Source organism: Myotis nattereri, assembly GCF_964212035.1.
Source record: "Myotis nattereri genome assembly, chromosome: 7".
NCBI classification, from domain to species: domain Eukaryota; kingdom Metazoa; phylum Chordata; class Mammalia; order Chiroptera; family Vespertilionidae; genus Myotis; species Myotis nattereri.
Genome location: NC_138082.1, coordinates 22,730,780 through 22,753,203, shown reverse-complemented (window position 1 = coordinate 22,753,203; position 22,424 = coordinate 22,730,780). Strand labels below are relative to the sequence as shown.

At 57.0% G+C, this 22,424-nt stretch overlaps 3 protein-coding genes across 7 annotated transcripts in view; all 3 read right to left on the bottom strand.

Annotated features, from left to right (window-relative positions):
• Window positions 1–1,500: 1,500 nt before the first annotated feature.
• GMPPA (GDP-mannose pyrophosphorylase A) lies at window positions 1,501–9,250 on the bottom strand. Of its 3 annotated transcripts, none has more exons than XM_081095712.1 (13): window positions 9,175–9,250; window positions 8,266–8,320; window positions 8,080–8,177; window positions 6,859–6,962; window positions 6,415–6,601; window positions 6,011–6,070; window positions 4,190–4,320; window positions 3,043–3,177; window positions 2,841–2,938; window positions 2,603–2,649; window positions 2,329–2,421; window positions 2,070–2,238; window positions 1,501–1,774 (listed from the first exon to the last, which is right to left on the bottom strand). In XM_081095712.1, exons 2-13 carry the CDS (start codon window positions 8,303–8,305, stop codon window positions 1,674–1,676), a joined length of 1,263 nt encoding a protein of 420 aa, XP_080951838.1. In that variant the 5' UTR covers window positions 8,306–8,320; window positions 9,175–9,250; the 3' UTR covers window positions 1,501–1,673. The 3 variants fall into 3 exon arrangements, with proteins under 3 accessions (XP_080951838.1, XP_080951839.1, XP_080951837.1); XM_081095713.1 differs by having other exon boundaries at window positions 8,266–8,326; window positions 9,175–9,235; XM_081095711.1 differs by lacking the exon at window positions 9,175–9,250 and adding an exon at window positions 9,037–9,127.
• A 634-nt stretch (window positions 9,251–9,884) lies between these two features.
• SPEGNB (SPEG neighbor) lies at window positions 9,885–11,723 on the bottom strand (the record flags this gene model as incomplete). The annotated part of the gene is made up of 4 exons (XM_081095690.1): window positions 9,885–10,023; window positions 10,206–10,347; window positions 10,954–11,261; window positions 11,596–11,723. The coding sequence occupies 4 exons, from the start codon at window positions 11,721–11,723 to the stop codon at window positions 9,885–9,887; spliced, it is 717 nt and encodes a 238-aa protein (XP_080951816.1).
• A 2,376-nt stretch (window positions 11,724–14,099) lies between these two features.
• The window catches only part of SPEG (striated muscle enriched protein kinase), a gene marked incomplete at its 5' end in the record, with an annotated part of 56,113 nt that continues 47,788 nt past the window's right edge, over window positions 14,100–22,424 (bottom strand). For all 3 annotated transcript variants that reach the window (XM_081096061.1, XM_081096062.1, XM_081096063.1), the window contains 11 exons: window positions 14,100–15,150; window positions 15,483–15,632; window positions 15,823–15,898; window positions 16,735–16,958; window positions 17,040–17,279; window positions 17,722–18,337; window positions 18,475–18,642; window positions 18,816–18,938; window positions 19,054–19,221; window positions 19,364–19,480; window positions 22,126–22,257. In XM_081096061.1, coding sequence (XP_080952187.1) covers window positions 14,958–15,150; window positions 15,483–15,632; window positions 15,823–15,898; window positions 16,735–16,958; window positions 17,040–17,279; window positions 17,722–18,337; window positions 18,475–18,642; window positions 18,816–18,938; window positions 19,054–19,221; window positions 19,364–19,480; window positions 22,126–22,257 — 2,207 coding nt within the window. In that variant the 3' untranslated portion in view covers window positions 14,100–14,957. The remainder of the gene's footprint in view (window positions 15,151–15,482; window positions 15,633–15,822; window positions 15,899–16,734; window positions 16,959–17,039; window positions 17,280–17,721; window positions 18,338–18,474; window positions 18,643–18,815; window positions 18,939–19,053; window positions 19,222–19,363; window positions 19,481–22,125; window positions 22,258–22,424) is intronic.

The following is a 22,424-nucleotide window of genomic DNA, read 5'->3' as shown; positions in this document are numbered from 1 at the left end:
CTGGGGGGGCATGTTACAGAGACCTCCGCTTCACTAGCCCCCGCCCACTTTGAACACTGACCCTTTCCCCTTCCAGTGCCTCCCCACCAAGTCCCCACCCCCACTGGGCATAGGAGGGGGGTCCTGGGGGCCAGGGCCTGACACAGACTTATTGGATTTCACGGTGTTTTGCTGAGAAAATAATTAAATTATCATATTTATGATGGAGCTGCCATGGCCTCTGCCAACCATTCAGAACAGAAGGGTCAGGACTGGGGGGAGGAAAGAGAAGGGACCCGATCCCTTCCTCAGGGAGTTGACCCCAGGCCCAGAGTAGGCACCTGCAGCCTCCTCCCACGCCCAGCAGAGGTGATGGCAGGTCTGGGCTCCAGGAAACAGGAAGGGGCCAAGTCAAGGCAGGTTAGAAGCCACGCCCACTAGAACCCTGGGTCATTTCCCAGGCGCTCTCACCCAGCCTGCAGGACCTGAGGGCCTGGGAGGTCACTTCCAGCCCAATCCCCATGTCACCCTCAGCCCAGCTGCTGAACAAGCTCATCTTCCTAACCGCCTGGCGATGAAATCCTGGGCTCTGTCCCAGGCCCTGGTGCTGACAACAAGGCCCAGCACCCTGCAGCCTGCTGCCAGGACCCCCTCCTCCCTCCCACCCACGCCCTGCCCCCCCATTCTCTTCGGGTAATTAGATTCCTCTCAATTAGCAGATTACGATCATTACCAGCTCATCTGGCAACTAAGCTCCGCACCCACAGCTGGGGAAAGGGGGGGGGCACCAAGAGGGGCACGCGGGGGTCATGGGCAAACATGAGCGGTGCTGGGTTTCTCTGGGGTTTCAGGAATGTGGAGTGGAGGGCTGGGACCTCCCAGAGACAAAGCCAGGATGGTGGGAGGTGGCAGGTGTCCTCCTCCCCGGGAACAGCGCTGCCTACGGTGGTGATTACGGAGGGAGAGGTACCAGCTAGGCCCACCGTGCCTGCCAGGGGAGTAGAAGACAGACACCAAGCTCTGGTGGGCGAGGGGGAAACCACCACTCTGCCAAACGCTGGGCCAGGAGCGGGTGGAGCTGGCAAAGCAGAAAACAGGCCGGGGCGAGGCAGAAACTGAAGACAGGGGATGTCTGTGACCCAATCTCAGACTTGTGGCTCCTGGTCCCTGTGTCCGCCACCCCTACCCCACTGCCCAACTGAAATCCTTTACCCTCCCCTTGGAAAGTCCTCCACTCCCAGGCCTGAGCCAAACCCAGTGAAGAGGAACAGGGAGGAGGGCGGGCGGGCAGCATCAGGGTAGGGGTGAAGGCGGGCCGGCGGGCTGGGAGCCTGGAGGGCCTTTCTCTGAGCAGCAGTGCTGAGGCTGAGGCAGTGGGAGGGGGAGATTTACCAGGGCTCCAGATTCATTATTCATGAGCCCGCAGCAATGACTCCAATTTAAATGCTAATGTGGGGGGGCCTGACTCAGCTGCCCCCCTTCCACCCCCACACCAGTCCAGGCACAAGCCGAGTCCTCACTGGCTCCAAGGTTCATGGGGTTTATTAGGGAGCAACGGAGAGGGAGGCCGAGTCCTCCACCCACCCACCCACCCACACTGCTCCCAGTGTGTGAAGACTCTGCCTGGCTTCCCCAGGTCCATTCTGGACAGAGGCTGGAGGGGCAGGAGTTGGGGGGCCTTCTGGCGGCCCCCTTCAGAGGATGATCTGGTTGGTAAAGCTTCGGCTCAGCTCCTTGTGTGGCAGAACAATCGAGTTCAGGATGAGCACCTCAGCAGGGATCCGGACGCGGCAGCCTGCAGTGTGGACGAGGGCACCAGGAGGAGGCCATGGGGAGAGGAAACCAGGGGCAAGGAGCTGGGGGGGCCACTGCCATTAGGGGGGATCCCTCCCTGCCCATCTGTGCCCTGGCCCCATGCCCCCAGTGACTCACACAGGGCCTGGCACACAGCAGGCACTTGGTAAATGTTTGCTAAAGGAAAATACACACACACACACACACACCCTCACACAAGCACAAATTCTCCCCATAGAGCCCACCTATCACCTGTGGTGGTTTCTCACGGCCCTGAGTCCCCTGGGAAGCCATACCCAGGATGGTGATGGCAGGCAGCAGCTTCCCATCCTTGAAGAGGCTCTCACTGTCCATGTGGGCCCGGGGGTCGTTGGGATTGGGGTCATTGGGGGTACCCTCCACGCGGGCCCAGCGCCCCACAGTGCTCCCCCAGCCCACAATGCTGTGCAGCACACACGTGTGCTCCTGCCAAACAGGACAGTGTGAAGTGAGGGGCCAGAGCCCGTGGGGTTCCCCCTCTCCCCAGCTTCTTGGGGCACATGCTGGGGTGCCTACCTGCAGCGTGGCTCCATGGAGGACAATGCTCTCTCGGAGCCGCACGCCCTCGCCCACAGTCACCCCCTCCCCAATGGAGACGTTGGGGCCCAGCTGTGGAGAGGAACATATACCGTAAGCCCTGGGGGGGCTTGGAGGACCCGCTCATAAGGGGGAAGGAACCTACTTGAGGCCATATGACAGGCTGTGACAAACATAAGAGGCCTGTACTCCAAGCTCTGGAGATACCCGCCCCGCCCCACCCACCTTCCTCCCTGGGCTGGGCACTGCTCACCACAGCTGATGGGGCCACCTTAGCCGTTGGGTGGATATAAACGTTTCCTAGAAGCAGAAGAGAGGACCTGGAGGCAAATGCCCCAAACCATATCTGGTTCAGGGAGGGCAGGGATTCAGATTTCACCTCTGGGTCTGAGGTCCAGAGTCAAAGCTCTGAGGGTAGAGGGATGGGGAGTGGGGGGGGGGGGGAGGGGAGGGGGAAGGGCAGAGCTCAGGAATTGTGGCAGGATGGGTACCTCGGATCCGCGGCCCGCCTGGGCTGTGCTTGGCCAGGCGTTCGGGGTGAGTGAACTGGTACTGACCCAGATAGAGGCGGGAGGCATAGAGGGCCGAGCTGGGGGCCACAAAGTAGAGCAGGGGCTCAGGGGCCAGCAGGGCCTGTGCCCACCGTCCTGAAGTCTCAACCCCCAGACATCCCATCAGAGGCCTCTCCCATACCCTGCAGACTTGATCTGGCTCCAGATACCGTCATTAAGGTGCACGTAGATCTGGCCCTGCCCAGCCAGGGCTGAGAACACGTCCTGCTCCAGGCGGATGGTGCCTGCCCCCCGCCACAGGCCTGAAGAGTCCTCCCTGGGAGAGGGGACAGGACGCTGACATCAGTTCCCCAACTGAGCCCAACTGGGTGGCCAATACAGTCTCTCAGGAAGGGGAGTCGGGGGGAACCCCATTACCTTGCAAGGCCTCTCCCAAGGATGCTCACATCCCAGGAGGCTCACCCACTACTCAGCCCCTCACTCTCCCAGCTGGGGATTATCCCAGGGGAGCCCCAGGCATAGACCTGCTGCCCATCCTGCCCCATGTCCAGAAGGAGTTCGACCAGATTTGGCTTCCCCCAATTATCCCATCCTCCTCCCATCCACCCCTCTAAACCCCACCTCCGGTCCCTCCCTCTCACTGGATGGAATGAAACACAGACAGACTCACCCCAGAGGAAGGCAGCTGGTGAGGGCAGAGACAGTCACAGAAAAAGAGGGAGAGAGAGATGGTAGAGATGCCAGTTCAGCAGAAACAAAGAGGCCAGGAGAGATGGAGAGAGAAGCAGAGATAAGAGTGGGAGTGAAAGATGGCTATGAGGGAATGAGGCATGAGAGGGAATGAAGGCAGGGGAGCCAGAGAAGGGAACCATTCCCAGGCCTAGGAGGACCACCCTGGGATTGTGGTTTGTGGTGAGCATAGCTCCCTTTGGGGTACTATACTCCAAAGGGAGCCTCCTCAGCCTGAGAGTGTGTGTGTGTGTGCACGCACACGTGCACACACGCATGCCTGCACCCAAACATATGTGCGCCCAAGTGTGTGTGTTACCGTCTGTTCTGAAAGACATCTCTGGGACACTCAGGGCTTGAGAGAAATGGACCAGAAGGGGAGTGGGCAGGTGGTGACAGAGGAGGAACTGGGATGGATAAAGAAGAGGGACAGAATGAGGTTAGAAGGGGAGGAACTGGAGAGGCTTGGCTGGAGATGACAAGTGGAAGGGGGAAGGGAGGAGGAAGATGAGCTGGCTGAGATGGAGCCAGCAGAGACTGGGGCAGGGGGGCTGTGACTCAGGGTACTTGGGGTTACAGGGCCATGGGGTCTGCCTCACAGTCGCCCATTCTGCTGATTACGCTGGAAGACATCGCGAAGGGGCTTCAGGGCTTCCGGGGAAAAGAGGTAGATGCCGCAGTTGATGATGTCACTAACAAACGTGCTGGGTTTCTCCACATAGTGCAGAACCTGAGGACAGAGCAGGCTGGGGTCAGCAGAGGGGCCACGGCCACCATCCCCTTAGACCCTCCAAATGGCCAGTCCTCCTGTTGCCACGGGAGTCTTCTAAAATGCAGAGCATATCTTGTCACTGCCCTTCAACTCCACCTTCAAGATAAGTCTGAACTGTCTGCCTTCTCCTTCCCGATCCTCCCCACCTCCCAGCGGCTCCAGGACACAACTCCATGCCACGGCATGCCGGTGCCTTTCGGAATGCCCTTAACCGAGTCTTCGTCTGGAAGACTTTGATTTCAAAAACCCAGTTGACATCGTCACTCCCTCTCTAAGGACACTCTTGTCTGCCCCAGAGTCAGCTTCTCAGCTCTGGGCACTCCTGTTCTCTGGCCACACCTCACCCACCCTTGGTGGCACTTGTGTCCTCTGCAATGGTTGGTTTTTGATGTCTCCCCCGGACTGAGGGCTCCTGAGAGGCAGGGTTGTGTCTTTCTGGATGTTTCTTTCACACTAGTTAGTGCCTAACACAAAACTCTGTGTGTGTGTAAATATCCTATATAATAAAAGGCTAATATGCAAATCAACCAAACAGCAGAATGACTGGTCGTTATGACATACACTGACCACCAGGGGGCAGACACTTAACACAGAAGCTGCCCCCTGGTGGTGAGTGTGCTCAACTAGAAGCCGGGCTCATGGCTGGAGATGACAGCTTAAGCTGTCAGTTGGATATCCCCCTGAGGGCTCCTGGACTGTGGAAGGGTACAGGCCGGGCTGAGGGACACCCCCCCACCCCAGTGCATGAATTTCATGCACTGGGCCTCTAGTATATATATATAATGTATTCACATATGTATTTTTCATACTAAAACTTGAACAGACAAAAGGGGTGTATGAAAGTTAGTGAGGCTCCAGAGAGTTTCAGAGATGGGGTCAGAAGTCCCCAGCCCCACCCCCGCCTTGCTAATTATGCTCCCACCTCTGTAATTCTGGAGGCACTATGCTGTTTCCTGCCTCCATATCTTTGCATATATTGTTCCCTCTACCTGCAATGCCTTCCTGTCTCCATGCTGCCAAATTTAACTCAGTTCAGACCACACCTCCTCCAGGGAGCCCTCCCCACCCCCACCCAGATAGGCTGGGTAGGAGCCCTTTTTGTGATATATGGCCTATGCATTTATCTATTGGAGCACCACACCCATGGCATTTATCTATTACCTCTTCCTAATCTTTCTTAAAGAGATAGAAGGGAACAACTGAGGGTGTGCCACACCTGTTGGACAAGATTGGGGCCCACCCCATAGCATTCCAGCATTCTCTAGAGCAGTGGTTCTCAACCCTCCTAATGCCGCGACCCTTTAATACAGTTCTTCATGTTGTGGTGACCCCCAACCATAAAATTATTTTCGTTGCTACCTCATAACCGTAATTTTGCTACTGTTATGAATTGTAATGTAAATATCTGATATGTAGGATGTATTTTCATTGTTACAAATTGAACATAATTAAAGCATAGTGATTAATCACAAAAACAATATGTAATTATATATGTTTTCCGATCGTCTTAGGCGACCCTGTGAAAGGGTCGTTCGACCCCCAAAGGGGTCGTGACCCACAGGCTGAGAACCGCTGCTCTAGAGGCTGAAGAGTGGGAGAATGATGATACACAGAAGAGGCACCCAGCCAGCCTCCTCTCTGCTCTTACCTCGTGCGTCTGTGGATTCTCTACGATGCAGCCATAGTTGAGGGACTGTGTCCTGTTAGCCTGACAGACACAACGAGGGAGTGACCTGCCTGATCCAGGGCAGCAAGGTCTGTTTTCTCTCTCGTACTTTCCCTCTCCTATAGCACCTGGCACGTAGCTCTGCCACTGACAAGCCTTCAGATGGGGTGAGAACTGACAGCTGCCCTCCCCACTCTACTTCTGAGCAGCTAAAGGGCTCAAGGTCTCTCTCCACCACCACCTCCATTACTGCTGGGGTTTCTAGCACCTACCCCCCCTGACCTGCATTCCCACTCCAACTCCCTGTTCTGGCCCTGCCTCCCCAACACCCTGCATCCCAGGAACCTCTCTGGATCACCCTCTCGACACCCTCCTGCCCCCCTCACCGTGGTGCCCAGGAGCAAGAAAGGGTGAGGCTGGTGTCTGTGGGCAGCCAACATAGCGCTCAAGGGGAAGTCGGAGCAAACATCAGCGTTGAGCACGAAGAAGGCCTCAGGGCCCCCAGCCAGGATCTGATCCCGGAAGTGGTAGAGACCACCTCCTGTGCCCAGAGGCGCAAATTCCTGCAGGTACCTGTCCCCAGGGACCCCAGAGCCAGCTCAGTGAGATCAGAGGAGTCAGATACCATGAATCTGGGCACTGACCCCTCCTGTTCCCAGGATATGCCTGCCCAAGCCCCACAGAGAAACTCAATATATACAGGAATTCAGAAACCTCCTAGTGTGTTAGGGTGACTTCTGGCCATGCTGGCTCAACCCACTCCTGAGAACTCAGATGCTTAGGGCACTGCTCCCTCACCCCTACACAGCACATGCGCACAAACACCTGACCTGACTGGAAGGTTAAACTCTTGTTGTGCAGCTTCTAGGAACCGGGTAAGTGGCTCGTCAGGTTGGTAGAAGCCAATGAGAAGAATCTCCTGCATCCCAGGGACCTGAGGTCAAGGGAAGAGATTGAGAGAAGAACAGCATCTGATAGGAGGGAATTATGGGAGGGAGAAATCCCTGGTACTGGCCCAAAATCCAGAAATCACACGTTCAGTCTCAACTGTGGCCTTGGGCATTCATTTTACCATGCTGGTCCGATTTCTCCTCTGGACAATGACGAAGTTAGAGTCTGTTTCCCTTAATTAAAAGACTCTCAAAGTTAGAGTCCTTTAATCCTTTATTATTCTACTAGAGGCCCGATGCACGAAATTCATGCAAGAGTAGGCCTTCCTTCCTCCGGCTGCCAGCACCAGCTTCCCTCTGGCACCCGGGACCTGGGATTCCCTCACAGCCCCAGCTTCATCCAGAAGGTTGTCTGGAAGGACGTCCAGTCTAATTAGCATATTATGCTTTTATTATTATAGATTATTCCCCCCACCCCAAATCTGAAGTGGGGTTCACCCTAGGAGTTTGCCTATCAAGCTGCATTATAGGATAATCCATTCATTTCCCCCATATTTATTATCTGTCAATCTGAGCTTAAGATCAGCATGAGGTTAAGGATACCATTTATCAAGTGTCTACATTGTACTAATTACTTTACAAACATCATCTCTAAGCTTTGCAACCCGACAAAGTAGGTCTAATCAGCCCTGCTTTACAAATAAGGGAACTATGGCTAAGAAAGGGTGAGAAATTTGCTCAATTCCTTTTAGCAGGCAGAGACTGGACTCAAATCAACCTTGCCAGTCCCAATACCAAAAGCAATAAAGGAATTAGCTCCATAGTGAGCAAGAGTAGTATGATTCTGTGCTTTGTTATCATTAAGGTTTCTCATGCTACGGCTTTAAGTTGTCTCTAAGATTCCTGCCTAATCTCACATTCCATATGAGTGAAATATGAGCAAGAAGCAGCCAGACAAGAAGCTAGATTAGGAGAAGACGCATGACAACTGCATTGCACAACTGGTGGTGTGGTGATGGTGGAGGGAGGTGATTCACAGTGTCATTTGTAAATGGTGGTCCCTGGAGTTATACCTGGTTGGAAGAGGTCATGATTGGTAAAGGGGGAAATACAGCATGAAGGAGATGAATGGAGGTGGGAGAGGGGAGCCTACAGGATTACCTGGGCACAGGCCTCAATGTGGTGCTGGATCATAGGGACCCCTGCCACTGGAAACAGGGGTTTGGGCACCTCAAAAGACAAAGGCCTGAAGCGAGTCCCTGAGAGAGGAGAGAGAAGCATATTTTTGTTTTCTGCTTCCCAACCACTCCAGCTCAACCGCCTCCCGACATTCCCCTGGCTCCTCACCCTTTTGAGGGCCTCCAATCAGGATCACAGCTTTAAGCATGACGGCAATTGCGACCTAAACCTCAAATAGCAAAGAAAAGTTAGGCTCAGATCTCACACCCCAATCCTGGAACCCCACTCATACCCCAACCAAACCCTAAACCCAAAATAGCAACACTGAGCCCTCCCGGGATATAAATTCAATCTAGTCCCTCCCTGGGCACCCCACCTCACACATCTCAAATCCCAAACCAAATCCAGCCAGCCTTCAAACCTCACAGTGATTCCTCCCAAATTCTGAAATCCACACCCCGCAATCTCATCCCTAACAGACTTCCTTCTGGCTGAAAGCTCAGCAAACTCCGAAGCTCAGCAATAGACCTCCCTCTCAAACCCCAAATCTTCAAAAACCAAACCCCCAAACCATGGATTCCCATATTGGTCCATCCCCACTCTAGGTGTTAAGCCCTGCATCCCAACAGTGAATCCTGATATTGACCCTCAAATCCCGAGTGAGCCCCACATACTTCACTACAGTCCTAAGAGTCCACTTTAAGTATTAAACTAACACTGATGTACATTTGACAACTCCAACCCCTGGCAAAAATCCTTTCTATGCTGAACCTAAAATCCTAAAATTAACCTCTAGGGTGATGATCCCTGAGTCAAAAAGACATCCCAAACACAACATGCCAATCGCCTGTGTCCCAAGACTGACAAGTGCTGAATCTTTGGGATCTGAGGACTTCTTGCTGACCCTCTGAACCCCACAACTGACTAATAAACCCTAACCTCGCGTATCCAGGGCTTGTGGGACCAGGACTGCATCCGCCGTGCGGAGAGCCAGCCCGGACCTCCGCGCCGCCCTTCGTCTAGGGGCCGTGCCCGGCCCGCTCCCCCTTTCGCTACCCCTCCATCGGATCTCTTTACCCCCAGTCCCCTTTACGCCAGCTCTGCCGCCCGCTACTGCTGGCTGCTTCCGCGCACGTGTCTTCTCGCCACTCGCGAGAACTTCGCAGGGCCTGCCGGGAATTGTAGTTCTGAAGTTCCTCCTTCGTTCCCACAGAGAAAGGGGTGGAACTTGTGGGAGAACAAGGAGGCGTGGCCAAGGGATTGAAGGGGAGGGTCGAAACGAGAAGCGGAGGCGGGAGCCTGGATTAGGATCGCGAGCCGTCTGGGAATGGGCCCGGGGGTAGTAGTTCAAGTAGAGAAAGTAGGTCACAGGGGAAGCGAGCCTGCAGAGGAGAGTGGGGTGTGGTCACCCTTGAAACGGACGTGGGCAGCGCGCAAACCCCCCACGAAAGGGTGAGGCTTGAAGGTTACAAAAGAAAAGAAGGAGTCGTAGACCCCTCTGCCCTCCTGCTGGGCAGTGAAGCAGCTTCCCACCGTGAGAGAAGCCGATCTCGCTCAGATTTACTGTCTGTGAATACAGGCACTGGACTAGGCACTCTTCAAACTTCCCTCTGCCCCCAACACTGTGACTTCGGTGTGTGGGTACCGGGGAGTGGAAATGGCGACTCATAAGAAGAGAACAGACGCGGAGGGTCCGAGAGAGCAGCTTTATTAAGCAAGAAGAAGGGGGTTGTTAGTCCCACCCACCCCAAGGCGTGGAGACAGAGCGAAAGTTCCGAGGGTCCCTTTCAGGCCACGTCCACGCGAGCGAAGCTCTGGTCCATGCCCAGGCTGTTCTCCACGTACACCTCGTACTTGCCGCTGTCCTGGGGGGTGGCCCGGCGGATGGTCAGCGTTGTGTTGGTGCTGCCGATCTCGAAGTAAACCCTGCGGGGGAAGGGGGCGGGGCCGCGTGTCAGTTTACGGGCTTCCCGGCCCGGCCTCTTCGCCAGCGCTGTTTTTTGCCTCCCGGTTCCCCTCCCTCGTCCCACTCCCGCGGGTTTTCTGGGCCCCATCCGGCCCAGGCTCCAGCGCCAGGCCCTGCCTTTGCAGCCGCTCCCCGCCCTCGCCTGTCATCCTCCTCGATGTCCTTGCCGTCCTTGGTCCAGCCCACGTTGGGCGCAGGCTCGCCCATGATCGCCGCAGTCAGCGTCACGGTGGTGCCTTTGCGCGCCTTGGTGTTGTCCGGTCCCTTTTGAATTTTCGCCGGGACTAGAGAAAGGGAAAGGGAATGCGACCCAGTGAGGGACCTAAAGGTGAGGCGGGACATCACCCTCCCAACTATTACCCGGCCCTAAATACGAGATGGATTTGAACTCTCAGCGTGACCTTGGGCACGTCTTTAGCCTCTCGGGCTTCAGCAACTCAGCTGTTGAAGGAGATGAATCCCTGCCCCTCCTACTTCGTAGGGTTGAATGGAGGATGAGAAGAGATACTATGGGTGAAAGCCCAGGAATGCTCACACCTCTCGGGGTGCCTTGAAGACAGCTCTGGATAGTGGAGATTGCCCTGGGTTGGGAGCCAGAAGATCAGGGCCCTCTCTCCCTAGCTCTGCCCCTGGATCGCAGTGCCCTTGGCGCTCTGAAGTCGAGTGGTTGAAACCCATACGGGACTCGTTAGGCTGGGTGGGGTGGGATCCCGAGGTAGAAAAGGCCGTGCGGCTCTGCGCCCTACTCTGTGCCTCAGGCTGTGCCAGGGGCTGGGCTGGCCACATCCCCACCCGGACTCAGCTAGGCCCGAGGATAGACGCGCGGCTCAACCCGGCTGCAGACCGCGATGCTGCTCTGCTCCGCGGCATTGCACGCGGGGCGTGCGCACCTTCCACGAGGATGCGCGCCGAGTCGGAGCACTGGCCGAAGGGGTTGGTGACGTTGATGCTGTACTGGCCGAGGTCCGCCAGCTCGCCATCGCGCACCACCAATGCGACTACGTCAGGGTCCTCGAAGATGTAGCGGTACTTGGGCCCGTCGCGCAGCTCCTTGCCGTCCTTGCTCCAGCGGATGAATGGGTCCGGGAAAGCCGAAATGCGGCAAGTCAGCTTGGCCGCGCTGCCCTCGATCAGCACCACGTCCTTCAGCGGTTCCAGCACGCGCGGCGGCCCGGTCTCCCGCAGCTCCTTCCGGGACCTGCTCGCGGGCAGGGGCAGGGCGCAGAGCTCCCAGACACCGTTCGCACCCTCCCGCAGCCTGTCCGCCCGCACACAGTCCCCTGCCCGCCCCCGCGGCCGACTAGACCCGCAAGCACAGGGAGGTGCGGGGGAGGGGCCGCTCCTGAATCATTACCCCGATGAAATGACCTGCTCTTGTCGGCCTCCTGCCACACCTCAGCAACTGCTCTCCCCTAAACCCAGTGGCCTTGGCAGCCCCTGGCCCTGTGCTCAGGACCGCCCTTCCCCAATGCGGAATGCGGACTCTGCAGTTTCCGTTCCCTGCCCTCAGAGGCGCTAGGGCTACCCCTCACCTGTGGCCCCGGTAAGAGGCCTGGATACGAATGGCCGCTTTCTGGACCTGGGGGTCGTTGATGTCCAGGCTACATCCCGGAGGCGGGGCCGTAGCCGCCGGCTTTTTGGCGGGAGCTGCTTTGGACATCTGGGCAGCGGAAAACAAACACGGGGGTCTAGGCTGACACAGAGACTGCGACCTTCAGCCTTTGCCCTTTGGATTCAAAGCGTCCCCGGGATGGAAGTGGCTAGAGCTGGTCTGAGGATCGGACTCACCGTGGGGGTGGGGGCGTCGACTTCGGGACCTGAGTGAACTGGGTGGGCAGCAGGCGGTGCGAAGCCCTTCCGATGGCACAGTAGGGGCGCGGGCAGGTGCTCAGCCCTGGGCCCTGGTTTTATACATCGCTCCCCTCCTTGCCTTGTTTGGCGTGGTTGCCCCAAGCCCCCCGGGACCCCAGCTCCCGCCCCTTGACCCAAGCAGGCTCCTTATTTAGCCCGAGGATGCCTGCGATGCTGGCTCAGTCGCTAGAATAGGGCTAGGGGGGTGGGGTGAGGGGAAACTCGAGCGGCTCTGGGGTGCTCCGGGCGTCAGCGCCTGGACAGCTGGACAGCTGGACAAGGCCCCATCTCCTTCCAAGGCAAGGGGTACCATCCCACTCCGGGGAGTACCAGGCGGGCTTCACGCCGACAGGAGATTCAACTCCTTGTGGGAGGCAACCTTACACTCAGTCGGTCCCTGGACAATGGGACAATGTGCCCTTCCTGAGATACTGTAAGTTAAGGGGTGCAAGTGTTGGCGGGGGGCGGGAGTGGGGGGGGCGGTGGCGGAGGAGGGTTTCTTGAATGAAGCCAGAGAAGTGGCGGACTTAACTGTCCATCCAGCCAATTATGAGAGGGCCACGTGGCTGTCCGGACCAATCCGAAAGCGCCTCACCCCCACCCCCACCCCAGAGTCTAGGGTTGTCATTTCCGCACTGTGCCCCCTGGCGGTAAACTGAGATAAGCATAGAGAGGACCGTAAAGATGTTTAAGAACAGCATCCCTTCCTGCCACCCCCATCTCCACGCACTCTCCTCCATGTGATATGGATGGGCTGCACTGTCCCTGGAGATTGGCACTAATACTGACTCAGCAACTTTGGATGGGCCATGGCCCATTATGGGGCAAAGCTGATGTTTAGGGGCACCAGATGTGATGGGACATGCCTGGTATCCAGCCTGCCAGGCAGAGCATTGCTTCCGTTTACGGCAACTGCCCACCCGGGTGTGGAGCACTGTCACCTTTTGATCAGAGCAATTTTGACACAGCTCTGCTGATATAAATTACCTTTGCTCCTCCGGGTTTGGAACAAGCAGTTCATATGCCATTTCCAATGGAGATGGGAAGGGAGTTCAAGATCAGAAGGGGGACGGGAGAGGAATTTTACCATTTATCAAGATATGAGTTCAGGCACCTCATTTTTATATGAAAACACTTGCAGTGAGTAGGGGATTACAGATTCTCACAGGCAAACTGTATATCTTCATCGCTAAAATGACAGGTGAGCTAAAAGATGTCTCTCTGGTCCCTTCCAGCTGCTTTAACTGCTGTTTTATGATGATAGGTATTGCCTTTTCCCTCGGGTCCTGAGAAGCCAGAGAGGCTGGGCTGGGATGACATTGTTTGGGCTCCAGCCAAGGGGCCCTCAACCTAGATCAGCAACACACCAGCACCAGCTCTCTGCTCATGGTGGCAACTTTATTCTTGTCACTTTGTCAAGAACAGGGTTTTCAAGGGGTGAAGCGGGGAGGACAGTCCCTTTGGACCCCAGGAGAACTGGCTCCCTTCTCTCCCCACCTCAGTTCTAGAACCCACTAACCATTCTGTGGCACTGCAGCCAGAGTCGAGGTGCCTTCACCCCCAGCAGACTTCACAGCAGCTTGCCATGGGGATCAGAAGGTCCAGTCTGGGTGTCCCTGGGGTCTAGGAAAATGCTCATCTGTAGCATCATCACAGCAGACACACTGCCCAGAGAACTCACAGCTGATTGGTGGTCTGACACTGAGAACATGGGGGGTGGGCCTGTCCTGGGCTCCTGTGCAGCTCTTCACACCACCTGCTCGCATCATGATAAAACCCCCTCTGCTTGGGACACCAGGGCCAGAGCTGGGAAGCATTGCAGAAAGAAGGCTGAGCCAGGATTGGGGTGTGGGCCGGTCCATTTCAGAGCCTGGCGTCTTCCAAGGTGTGATGATGGAACATGTGAGAAAGGGTGGGGACCACCAGAGTGTGGTTAGAGGGTTGTGGTGGGGATTCAGGGTCCTGCCAGGATTCCAGAAATGTCAGAGGGAAAAGCAGACTGAAGTCTCTCTTCCCTCTAGGAATAAGGGAGAGGTAAGGGGCCAGGAGGGCCAGGGAGGGAGGAGGACATCTGAAGGTGCTGGCTGGTATACCTGGGCTCTCACTGGCCCAGGGAAGGCTGGAATACTCCTGTCACAGCACCTTGCTCCCCAGCCATCTCTCCCCATAGATCACACATAGGTCCTGCTGCTTGCTATTTTTATTTCCCTTGTGACAGACAGACAGACAGCTGCACAGACAGCTGGATGGCTTGGGTGGAGGGGGATGGTCAGGACAACATGAGCAATTAGGATTGGGTGGAAGGAAAACTTCATAAAAGTCAATAAATAAATAAATATGAATGGGAAGAAGGGCAAAGGCCATGGAGGGCCAGTGGGGACATCCTTGGGCCAACACAGAGCCCAGAGCTGCACTCACTGGAGTGCAACAGGAGAGCTCTGGGTTGAGTGACCACTGCCTCCTGCCTCCAGCCCTCCACAATTCTTCAATGGGATGCTGGCAGCTGGCCCATCCCATCCCCACCTGAGTCCTCTCTCCTCTCCCTCCCCTATCTTGCTGCCCTCTCTCACACGCTGCCTCTGGCACCCTGTCACTGTCCCATGTCCTGCCCCTGCTTCACTGGCACTCCCAGCCCATGGCCTTGACACCCTGGGCTCCTTCCTTTTTCACCTCTCCAGCCACTCACACCCTCCTGGGTTCCTTTCCCCTGGATGCACTGTCTCCCATTCCCAGAACCTTCCTAGAGTCTCCCACCCCTTCCTCGCACTTCCCCATTCTGTTCTTGCCCTTCTTCCTGCTTCCAACTCCACCCAGCCTGGCCAGTGAGTCTCCAGCTCTGGCTCTGGCCTGGTGGCATTGGCCGAAGCCCCCGAAACCGGGGCCTCTGTCCCCACAGGTCCATGAGGTAACAGCCCGGCTGGATTTTTCTGCTGGTGGTGTCCGAAGCCCTGAGTCCACCCAGTTCAGCGTGGGCCCTGGAATGTCCCGCAGCATCAGCGGGAGCCCCGAGTGGAATCCCGGGGCCAGGCTGTGGTCCGAGCCACTAGGAGCTGCCTGGGTAGGAGCGGAGCAGCACCTTGTGACGGGTGGCGGCCTCGGCCCTGCGCCGCCGCTGCTCACCCAGGAACTCCTTGAGCCGGTTGGTGGTGAAGGTGAGCGTCTGGCGGCGCAGCTTCATCAGGTAAGCGTCCTGCAGCCACGGGTGGGCCAGGCAGTCCTGCAGAGAGGGCCGGCTCCTGCCAGGCCCAGCCAGAAATGGTGAGCCTGGAGGGACAGCCTAGAGCAGGGCTGGGCTCTGTCCTCCCAGATATCTGAGTCCCACGCCTGGATTTACCCCTAGTGAGTGACTCTGGGCAACTCTCAGTTTCCCAGTCTCTGGAATGGGGACAGTGATTCTGCTTGTGTCGTAGGTCTTAAATGGGGGGTAGGTCAACCACTTAGTTGTAGCAGTAGCAACAGTGTATTACCGAGGGCAGGGGAGGCGTTAGACCAGGGCATGGGCTAGACCAGGGCGGTCCGAGGCCAAGAAGGTAATACTGGGGGGTTGGCAGGTGTAGGGCCCACTCACCAGGGGTGTACTGAGAGGACCTTTCGCAAGAAGAGGGTGGCGCTTTGGGAGGTGTTGGGGTACAACTGGAAGGCATCAAAGCGGCCCCCCACAATACGAGCCTCTGTTTCCTGGGGGTCTGGCTCATAGAACGGAGAGTGTCCACTGAGCCTGTGGTGGAGACAGTTCAATTGAGACATGTGAACAGAGGGTCAACTCACAGGTCCAGGGAGACATTAGTATGGGGGTCCATGGGGGTCCTCAAGGGCACAGCACTCAGGGACAGGGCTACTGGCACCTGGGTACACACGTGCTGGGGAGGGGGAAGACCGTGGGCAGAAAGTGGGTCCGGGGCACTCACATGATGTAAGTGAGCACCCCCGCACCCCAGATGTCTGTGGCGGAGCCGATGGGGTCTCCCTTCACCATCTCAGGAGCTGACAGGAGACAGAGGCCAAGTTGAACCAGTTTCCTGGTGGCAGGGAAGCAGGAAAAGGCTGGGGAGGCCCCTGAGGCCACCACCCTGAGGTGGGTCTGACCAGAGCAGCAGGCAGGGTGGAAGTGGGGGTGGCCTCCAGGGGAGCTGTGGGCACCTGAGGAATCAGCCCAGGCTCTGAATGGTGGGGTCACCAGAACCGCGGAGTTGCTGAGAACCAGGGTCACTGGCTCCCTCGGGTCAGCTCCAAGGTGGAGTGCCCATTCACAATGAATGCGGCCAGCACAAAGATGAAGAGCCTTTGAATCGGCCTGGCTGGCTACAATCCCAGGCCTGCCCCTTCTAGCTATAGGACCCTGGGCAATGTATTAAACCCGTCTGGCGCTCCAATTTCCTCATTTGTAAAGTGTGGCTTTCAGAATAAATCTAAAGGATACAGATAATGAACATAAAGTATTTAGCAGGTAGCTAAGTGGTAGCTGGTTTTCCTTACTTATATAAATTAATATTGGTTCTCCTATCTTTTCAGCTTTATCAAATCCTGGCTCCACCTTTGAAAACTGTCTTATATGGGACAAATAGCCTCACTCTGCCTCTGTTTCCTCATCTGTAAAATGGAAGTAATGTTATGCCAATCTCCAGGGCTATTGTGAAGATAAACTGGGCGGGGGGGGGGGGGGGGACGGGACAAAAAAACATAGAAAGGGCTTTGTTCATTTCTTGCATCCAGTAAGCACCCAATAAATGGCATATATGTGGATGAAGTGGGGGAAGCTATGGCTGCTGTCCCACTGGTAGTACCCCAACCCCCTACCCTGGCTGGCGTGGTGCCCTCACCCATGAACTCCAGTGTGCCCGTGCGGTGGCCAAGGGGCCGCAGGGCCTGGGGGTTGTAGGGCTGGGCACTTCCGAAGTCCACGATCTTGAGGGCGTTGTCAGAGGCCAGCAGCAGGTTGTCTGGCTTGATGTCCAGGTGCAGCACGTGACGGCCGTGGAGGTAGTCCAGGCCTTGCAGCAGCTGCACCACATAGGTGGCCACATCATCCTCTGAATATCGGAACCTGGAGGTCCAGGGAAGACAGGTGGTATCTCAGCCCAGCTTCCTCTGCTCCCATTCCCTCTCCCCCAGAATGCCCAGCTACCTGTCACTGAGCCCACAGAGGAGCTCCCGGTTGCCACAGCTCTCAGCGATGAGCACAAGGTAACGTGGGGTGATGTAGGCCTCATGCAGGGACATGAGCCGCTCGTGGTGCAGCGTTCGCAACACTTCATACTCCTGCAGGACTCGCCGCTTGCCCTCAGCTGCATAGGGCACGATCTTGGCCACAAACGTCCGCCCGGTGGCATTCTCCCGGCATGCACGCACTACACCAAAGCGCCCCCTATGTGTTAAAGGGATACCACAGGCTTAGAGGAAAGAGGGGGACACCAACATTGTGAAGGCTAAGGGGACTGGGGTTTGGCGAGCAGGGGCCCAAGTGTGGGCTCTGGGGTTTAATCTTAGAAATCTGGGTTCAAGTCCCAGTTCTGCCCTTCAGTGACTCTGTACCTTAGGCAAATCCCATAAGCTCTCTAACCTCAGTATTCCCACCTGTGAAATGGGTGGCTTCCTCTCCAAGTGATGAAGATTAAATGGGATCATATGGCTACAGAGCTTAGCACAGTGTGTGGCCCAGAGGAAATTTGAGCTCAGTAGTGCTGATGACCCAGATCTCAGCACCTTCTCCATGCTGGGTGGGCAGTCCAGTTTTTTCTCTGAATTCCTGTGTCCCCTGCGCTCCACCCACTCCCCCCTGTCTGCCATCCCTTCCCCTCTCTGCTTGCCTGGCCTTCTCCTCCAGGAAGGTGTAGGGTTTCTGAGGGGGGCCCTGTCGAAGAGAGGTGCCCTCCGGCCCCGGAGAGCTGCGGGGACTGACGCCAGGGGAGCTGGTCATCTCCTTGGCTGAACTGAGGGTCTGAACAGTTACTTTGGTGGACTCAGGAGGGGGCTCGGGGGCTGGGGGCTCGGGGGCTGGTGGTGCAGACACAAAGGACGTCACCATATACAGGGGAGTAGAGGAAGACGCTGGCTTCACCCCTTGAGGAGTGGAGGCTGGGGTCGGGGTCCCAGTGTTAGGGACGGAAGACTTGGGTTTACTTGGGGTGACCTGGGCACTGGGTGGGGAGGGCTCTGCTTGCCGGGCAGCCTGCAGGCCTCTGTGCTTTCGTGGGGGGGTTTGGGGTGGTGGACCCACAGCCTTGAGTGAGGACAAGGCCTGGCTGGGGGGTGTTGGGGGAGATGAAGGGCTGAGAGCAGCTGACTGGGGGCCTGGGGGACCAGGGGCTGCAGCAGTGGTCGGGGATGGGGCCAGTGAGGTAGGAGAGTCCGGAGGCGGGGCCCTGGCTGGCCCTGAGGTAACAAGGGTGTCTCGGTGAGCAGCAGGCAGCAGAGCTGAGGAATCTGAGGAAAGACAAGGAAAAGCATCACCACGGTGCCCCTAGCAGCAAAACTGCGGTGCTCTGAGAAGGGGGTGGGTCCTGGGCTTAGGGTCCCCTTCTTTATCTGGCCACCCTCCCCCGCCCCCCCATCGCACTGACCTTGCGTGCCCCTGACGAGGACCTTCTCAGAAGGGTTGCTGAAAGGCCCTTGTCCTGCACGGTTGGCACAGGCCACACGGAACCTCACAGTCACGCCGACTGGTAGGTGGGTCACATTGTAGTAACAGTCGAGGATGCCTGAGCTCACTGGGTGCCAGGAAGACTCCCCTGCGGGCACCATCGGAGGAGGGCTGAGGTCACTTAGGGGTGGCCCAAGCTCCCAGTGCTATCTGCAAGGAGTCTAGGGAGCGGAACTCTGCCCGGGGAGGACACTTGCCCCCCTGGCTTCTTGGCCTTCCACCTGCCACCCCTTCCCCCAGCCAGCCTGTGCAGTCCCTCACCGTCCACCCGCCGCTCCAGCGTGTACGTGCAGGGTGCCCGGCTGTCTCCTGGCTTCCAGAGCACCAGCGCTGTGTCTTGGTAGGTCTGGGGTACCTCGGGAGGGGCTAGCTTCCCTGGGACACCTGGCAAGAGAAAGGGAGCCTCAGTGAGCCCCTATGCTCCAGCTTAGAGCCCATCTAGCCCTGCCCCAACCCCCTCCATCACAGCCTTCCCCCCCAGTCCCTGCCCCAGGCTCACGGGCCACAGCCACGGTACAGGAGCTGGTGACACTGCCCAGGACATTGGTGGCTGAGCACTCATAGAGCCCCGCGTGCCGCTTGCCCGCCCGGGGGATGCTCAGCAGCTGCCGTCCATCTTTGCAGGACACGATGACCACTGAGGGCTCTGACCGCAGGGACTGCTTGTCTGCGGACAGAGAGGAGCAGGAGGGGCTGCTGAGTGGGGCAGCACATTGGGTCCTCCGGGACCCCTCAGCCGCCACTCCCCCAAGCCTCACAGGGCACTGGGATCACATGCCATGCCCCCCTCTGGGGAGAAGTGATCTCACCTTTCTTCCAGGAGATGCGGGGTGCAGGGCAGGCTGCCGGCAGGCAGAGCAGGGTAGCTGCCTCTCCCTCCAGCAGCACCTGGTCCTTGAGTTTGATGTGGAAAACTGGGGGGAAGTCTGCAGGGAGAGCAGATGGCCATGGGTTGCAAGGACCTCAGCTCACACGGCTGAGGGAGGGGAGGATACATGTGAGAGGTGGAGAGCAGAGTAAAAGCTTCTCTCTTCCCAGTCAGATGGGAACAGTGCCACCCCAGGCCACACTTTCGAGACTTTTCTTTGGGGCGAGCAGCACTCTCTCCAGGCACTCGCTGTGTGTAGAGCTATCTTTTCCTTTTGCTGACTATGGAAGATGCATGGTAGTGACCTCATTCATATGTTTGCAAATCACTCAGAGCAGCGCCTGGCACTGCGTCAAGTGCTCTATACACACTTGTTAAATAAAATAAAAACAAGTAAATATTGAAAAACCGTAATGGTTAAGCTGGCAATACTCACTCCCTCTGGGGCACCACAGGGAAGTGAGAGGAGCTGGTCACCTGAGCTGAGAATCCTGGGGTTGAACACAATATTCAATCCAAAAATGCAGTCTCAAAAGCTCTGAAGTCATGGCAAAACAGGGGGCAGAGCCAGAAAGTGTGTCAGCCTCCCCACCCCTCATTGCCCCTGGGGTCCAGGGATTCAGTTTTAGACTTCTAATACTCCTTCAGGTCAGCTGAGTGGTGAGAGCCTTTGAAGGGGCAAGAGACAGTATCTGCATGACCTTGGACCATGTCTTGTGTAAATTGAGGAAAAGAAAAAAACACCAAGCTCATGGGGTTGTTGTGAGAATTACAAGGAGCATATACAGTGCTTAGCACGTGTCTAAGATATAACCATAAGTGCTCATAAGCGTTAGCTCTTGTTATTATTATGATTATTAGCTCATGAATATGCTCAGTAGCGAGCCAGGCACAGACCCTCAGAGAAAGAGGCTGTTTCGGCAAAGCTGGCTTCACAGCTGGCTGGTGAACCGGTCATGGCCTGGGTGCAGATGGGCCAAGGTCTCTGCTCAGTGCAGTCGCCTGTGGCTCCTTAGTGCCGTGAGCACTTGTATTCCTGCTCCCTGGCATATGTCTTTAGAGATATTCCAATCTGGTCCTGGCCACCGGGGGTGGGGGTAGGGGTGGGGGTGGGTGGGTGGATTTTTCTCACGTGGGCAGAGAAGGCTGAGGGATAGATGCCCCAGGGAGCCCCAGCTGCCTGTCTAAAGAACCAGGAGGGAGTGGGGATGGGGTGAGCTGGGCAGGAGAGGAATGCTCAGCAGGACTGCATGGTCCAAATAGCAGCATGCCCGCCCTTCCCACTGTACCCATTTCCCTAAGGAGGGGTCCCACACTGAGGATCCAATAACAAAGTGAATACGGTTTCATCAGACAAAGGGAGGGTACTGGGTAGGGGTGAAAGAGGGAGGCCAGGAGGCAAGGTGAAAGGTGATCCTGGCCCAGCTCTGCCAGTTCTACCTCCACCCCCCAGAGGCTAGCCCTAGCTGGTCAAGTGGACATGGGGCAGCCTTAGTCTGCAGGGAGGGGGGAGGATGAGGTAAGGGGACACTGCCTCAGCAGGAAATCAGCTGCATAAGCAAAACGGACCTGGGAGGGAGGCCCCTGGTGGGAAGGGATCAGCTGTCCCCAGGCCTCTGTGCTGGCTTCTCTCTCTCTGTCTCAGTCCTTCTCCTTCTCCACCCCTGCCCCCACCAGCTGGCCTCCCTCCTGCTTCCTGTACTACAGCCCCCCAATGCCCACTGCCTCGAGGAGAAGATGCCCCAGCTCCCCTGGCCAAGGCCAGACATAGTCACCTCAAGCCTACTGGAGGCACAGCTGGACCAGTTCGGAGGAGTTTTATCGGAAACTGGGGAAGAACAGACTGGTGACTGCTGAAGATCCTGCATACAGCCTGCCCTGGCGGGCCTGCTCCTTTCTGCATGCCAGCTGGGGAAACCTGGCCTCCTGAGCCTTTGTGTATAGTCCTTGAGTAATGCCCCTTTTTTAGGTGAGGGATGGGGTGACCCCAGGTGGGAAATACCTGCCTCCTTGCAGGACACCAGGCAGAGAAACAGACCAGGGCAAATCCCATGTTCCCCTCATTCCAGCAAAGAGCCCTGAAGGTGCTGAAAGTGCTGGAGACCCTGCAGGGGCAGGGCAGGGGGCAGGGAGGGGCAGGCGGGTGTTCAGGCTGTAGAGAAATGCAGAACTGGGGGCACAGTCCGGATTGTGGGCCTCTAGACTGGGAGAGAAATAGTGTCTTTGCATATACACATCGGTATGGGGGCTGTAGGAGCAAGGGAGCCTTCCCCTGACCTTCAGAACTACACGGAGTTACGGGGACCCTCTCCCATGAGGGAGGAGGCAAGTCAAAGAAAAGCGATGGTGTCCTGAAGCCGCTTCTGGGGTCTGGTGCACAGGGGCATACACTCCAACTGCGGCTGCTGTGCTTACTACCAGCTCTGTGCCTTCCACCAGCTACTTAGCATGGCTGAGCCTGTTTCCTCACCTGAGCCATATGGACAGGACACAAATAATAAATAGTTCAACAGTGTGGGAGGGCTGAGTGAGGCAGCCCTTGTAAAGAGCTTCATAGGACACTGGGCATTGCTAATTAATGACAATGCTGCTATTATTATTGTTGTTACTGTTTGCCTAATCCCAGGTCCCTTGCATCACTGCTGGGGCTCCTCAGAGTGGCCCACCTCCCACCCAGCTACTTACCCAGCAGGCACCGCCTACCTGATTCACTGGGCACATACTGGTGACCCAATTCCTCCTGGACGCTGGCGGAGAGGTTTGGCTGTGACGAGCCCTTGTCTTTCCTCAGCCGAGAGAGGCCCCAGCGCAGCCGGCTCCGGCTTTCCCCAGGGGCTGTGAAGACCCAGGCGCCGTAGTACCTGCCCAGCCAGGGCCAGGCAGCTCCCACCCGCTGCAGCCCTCAGCCCAGAGAAGTAGAGAACACCCAGCCCCGGGTGCCCCGCCCTCTCCTCCTCCCAGAGCCTCTCGTCCAGGGAGCGCCACCCTCTTCTGAACTCTGC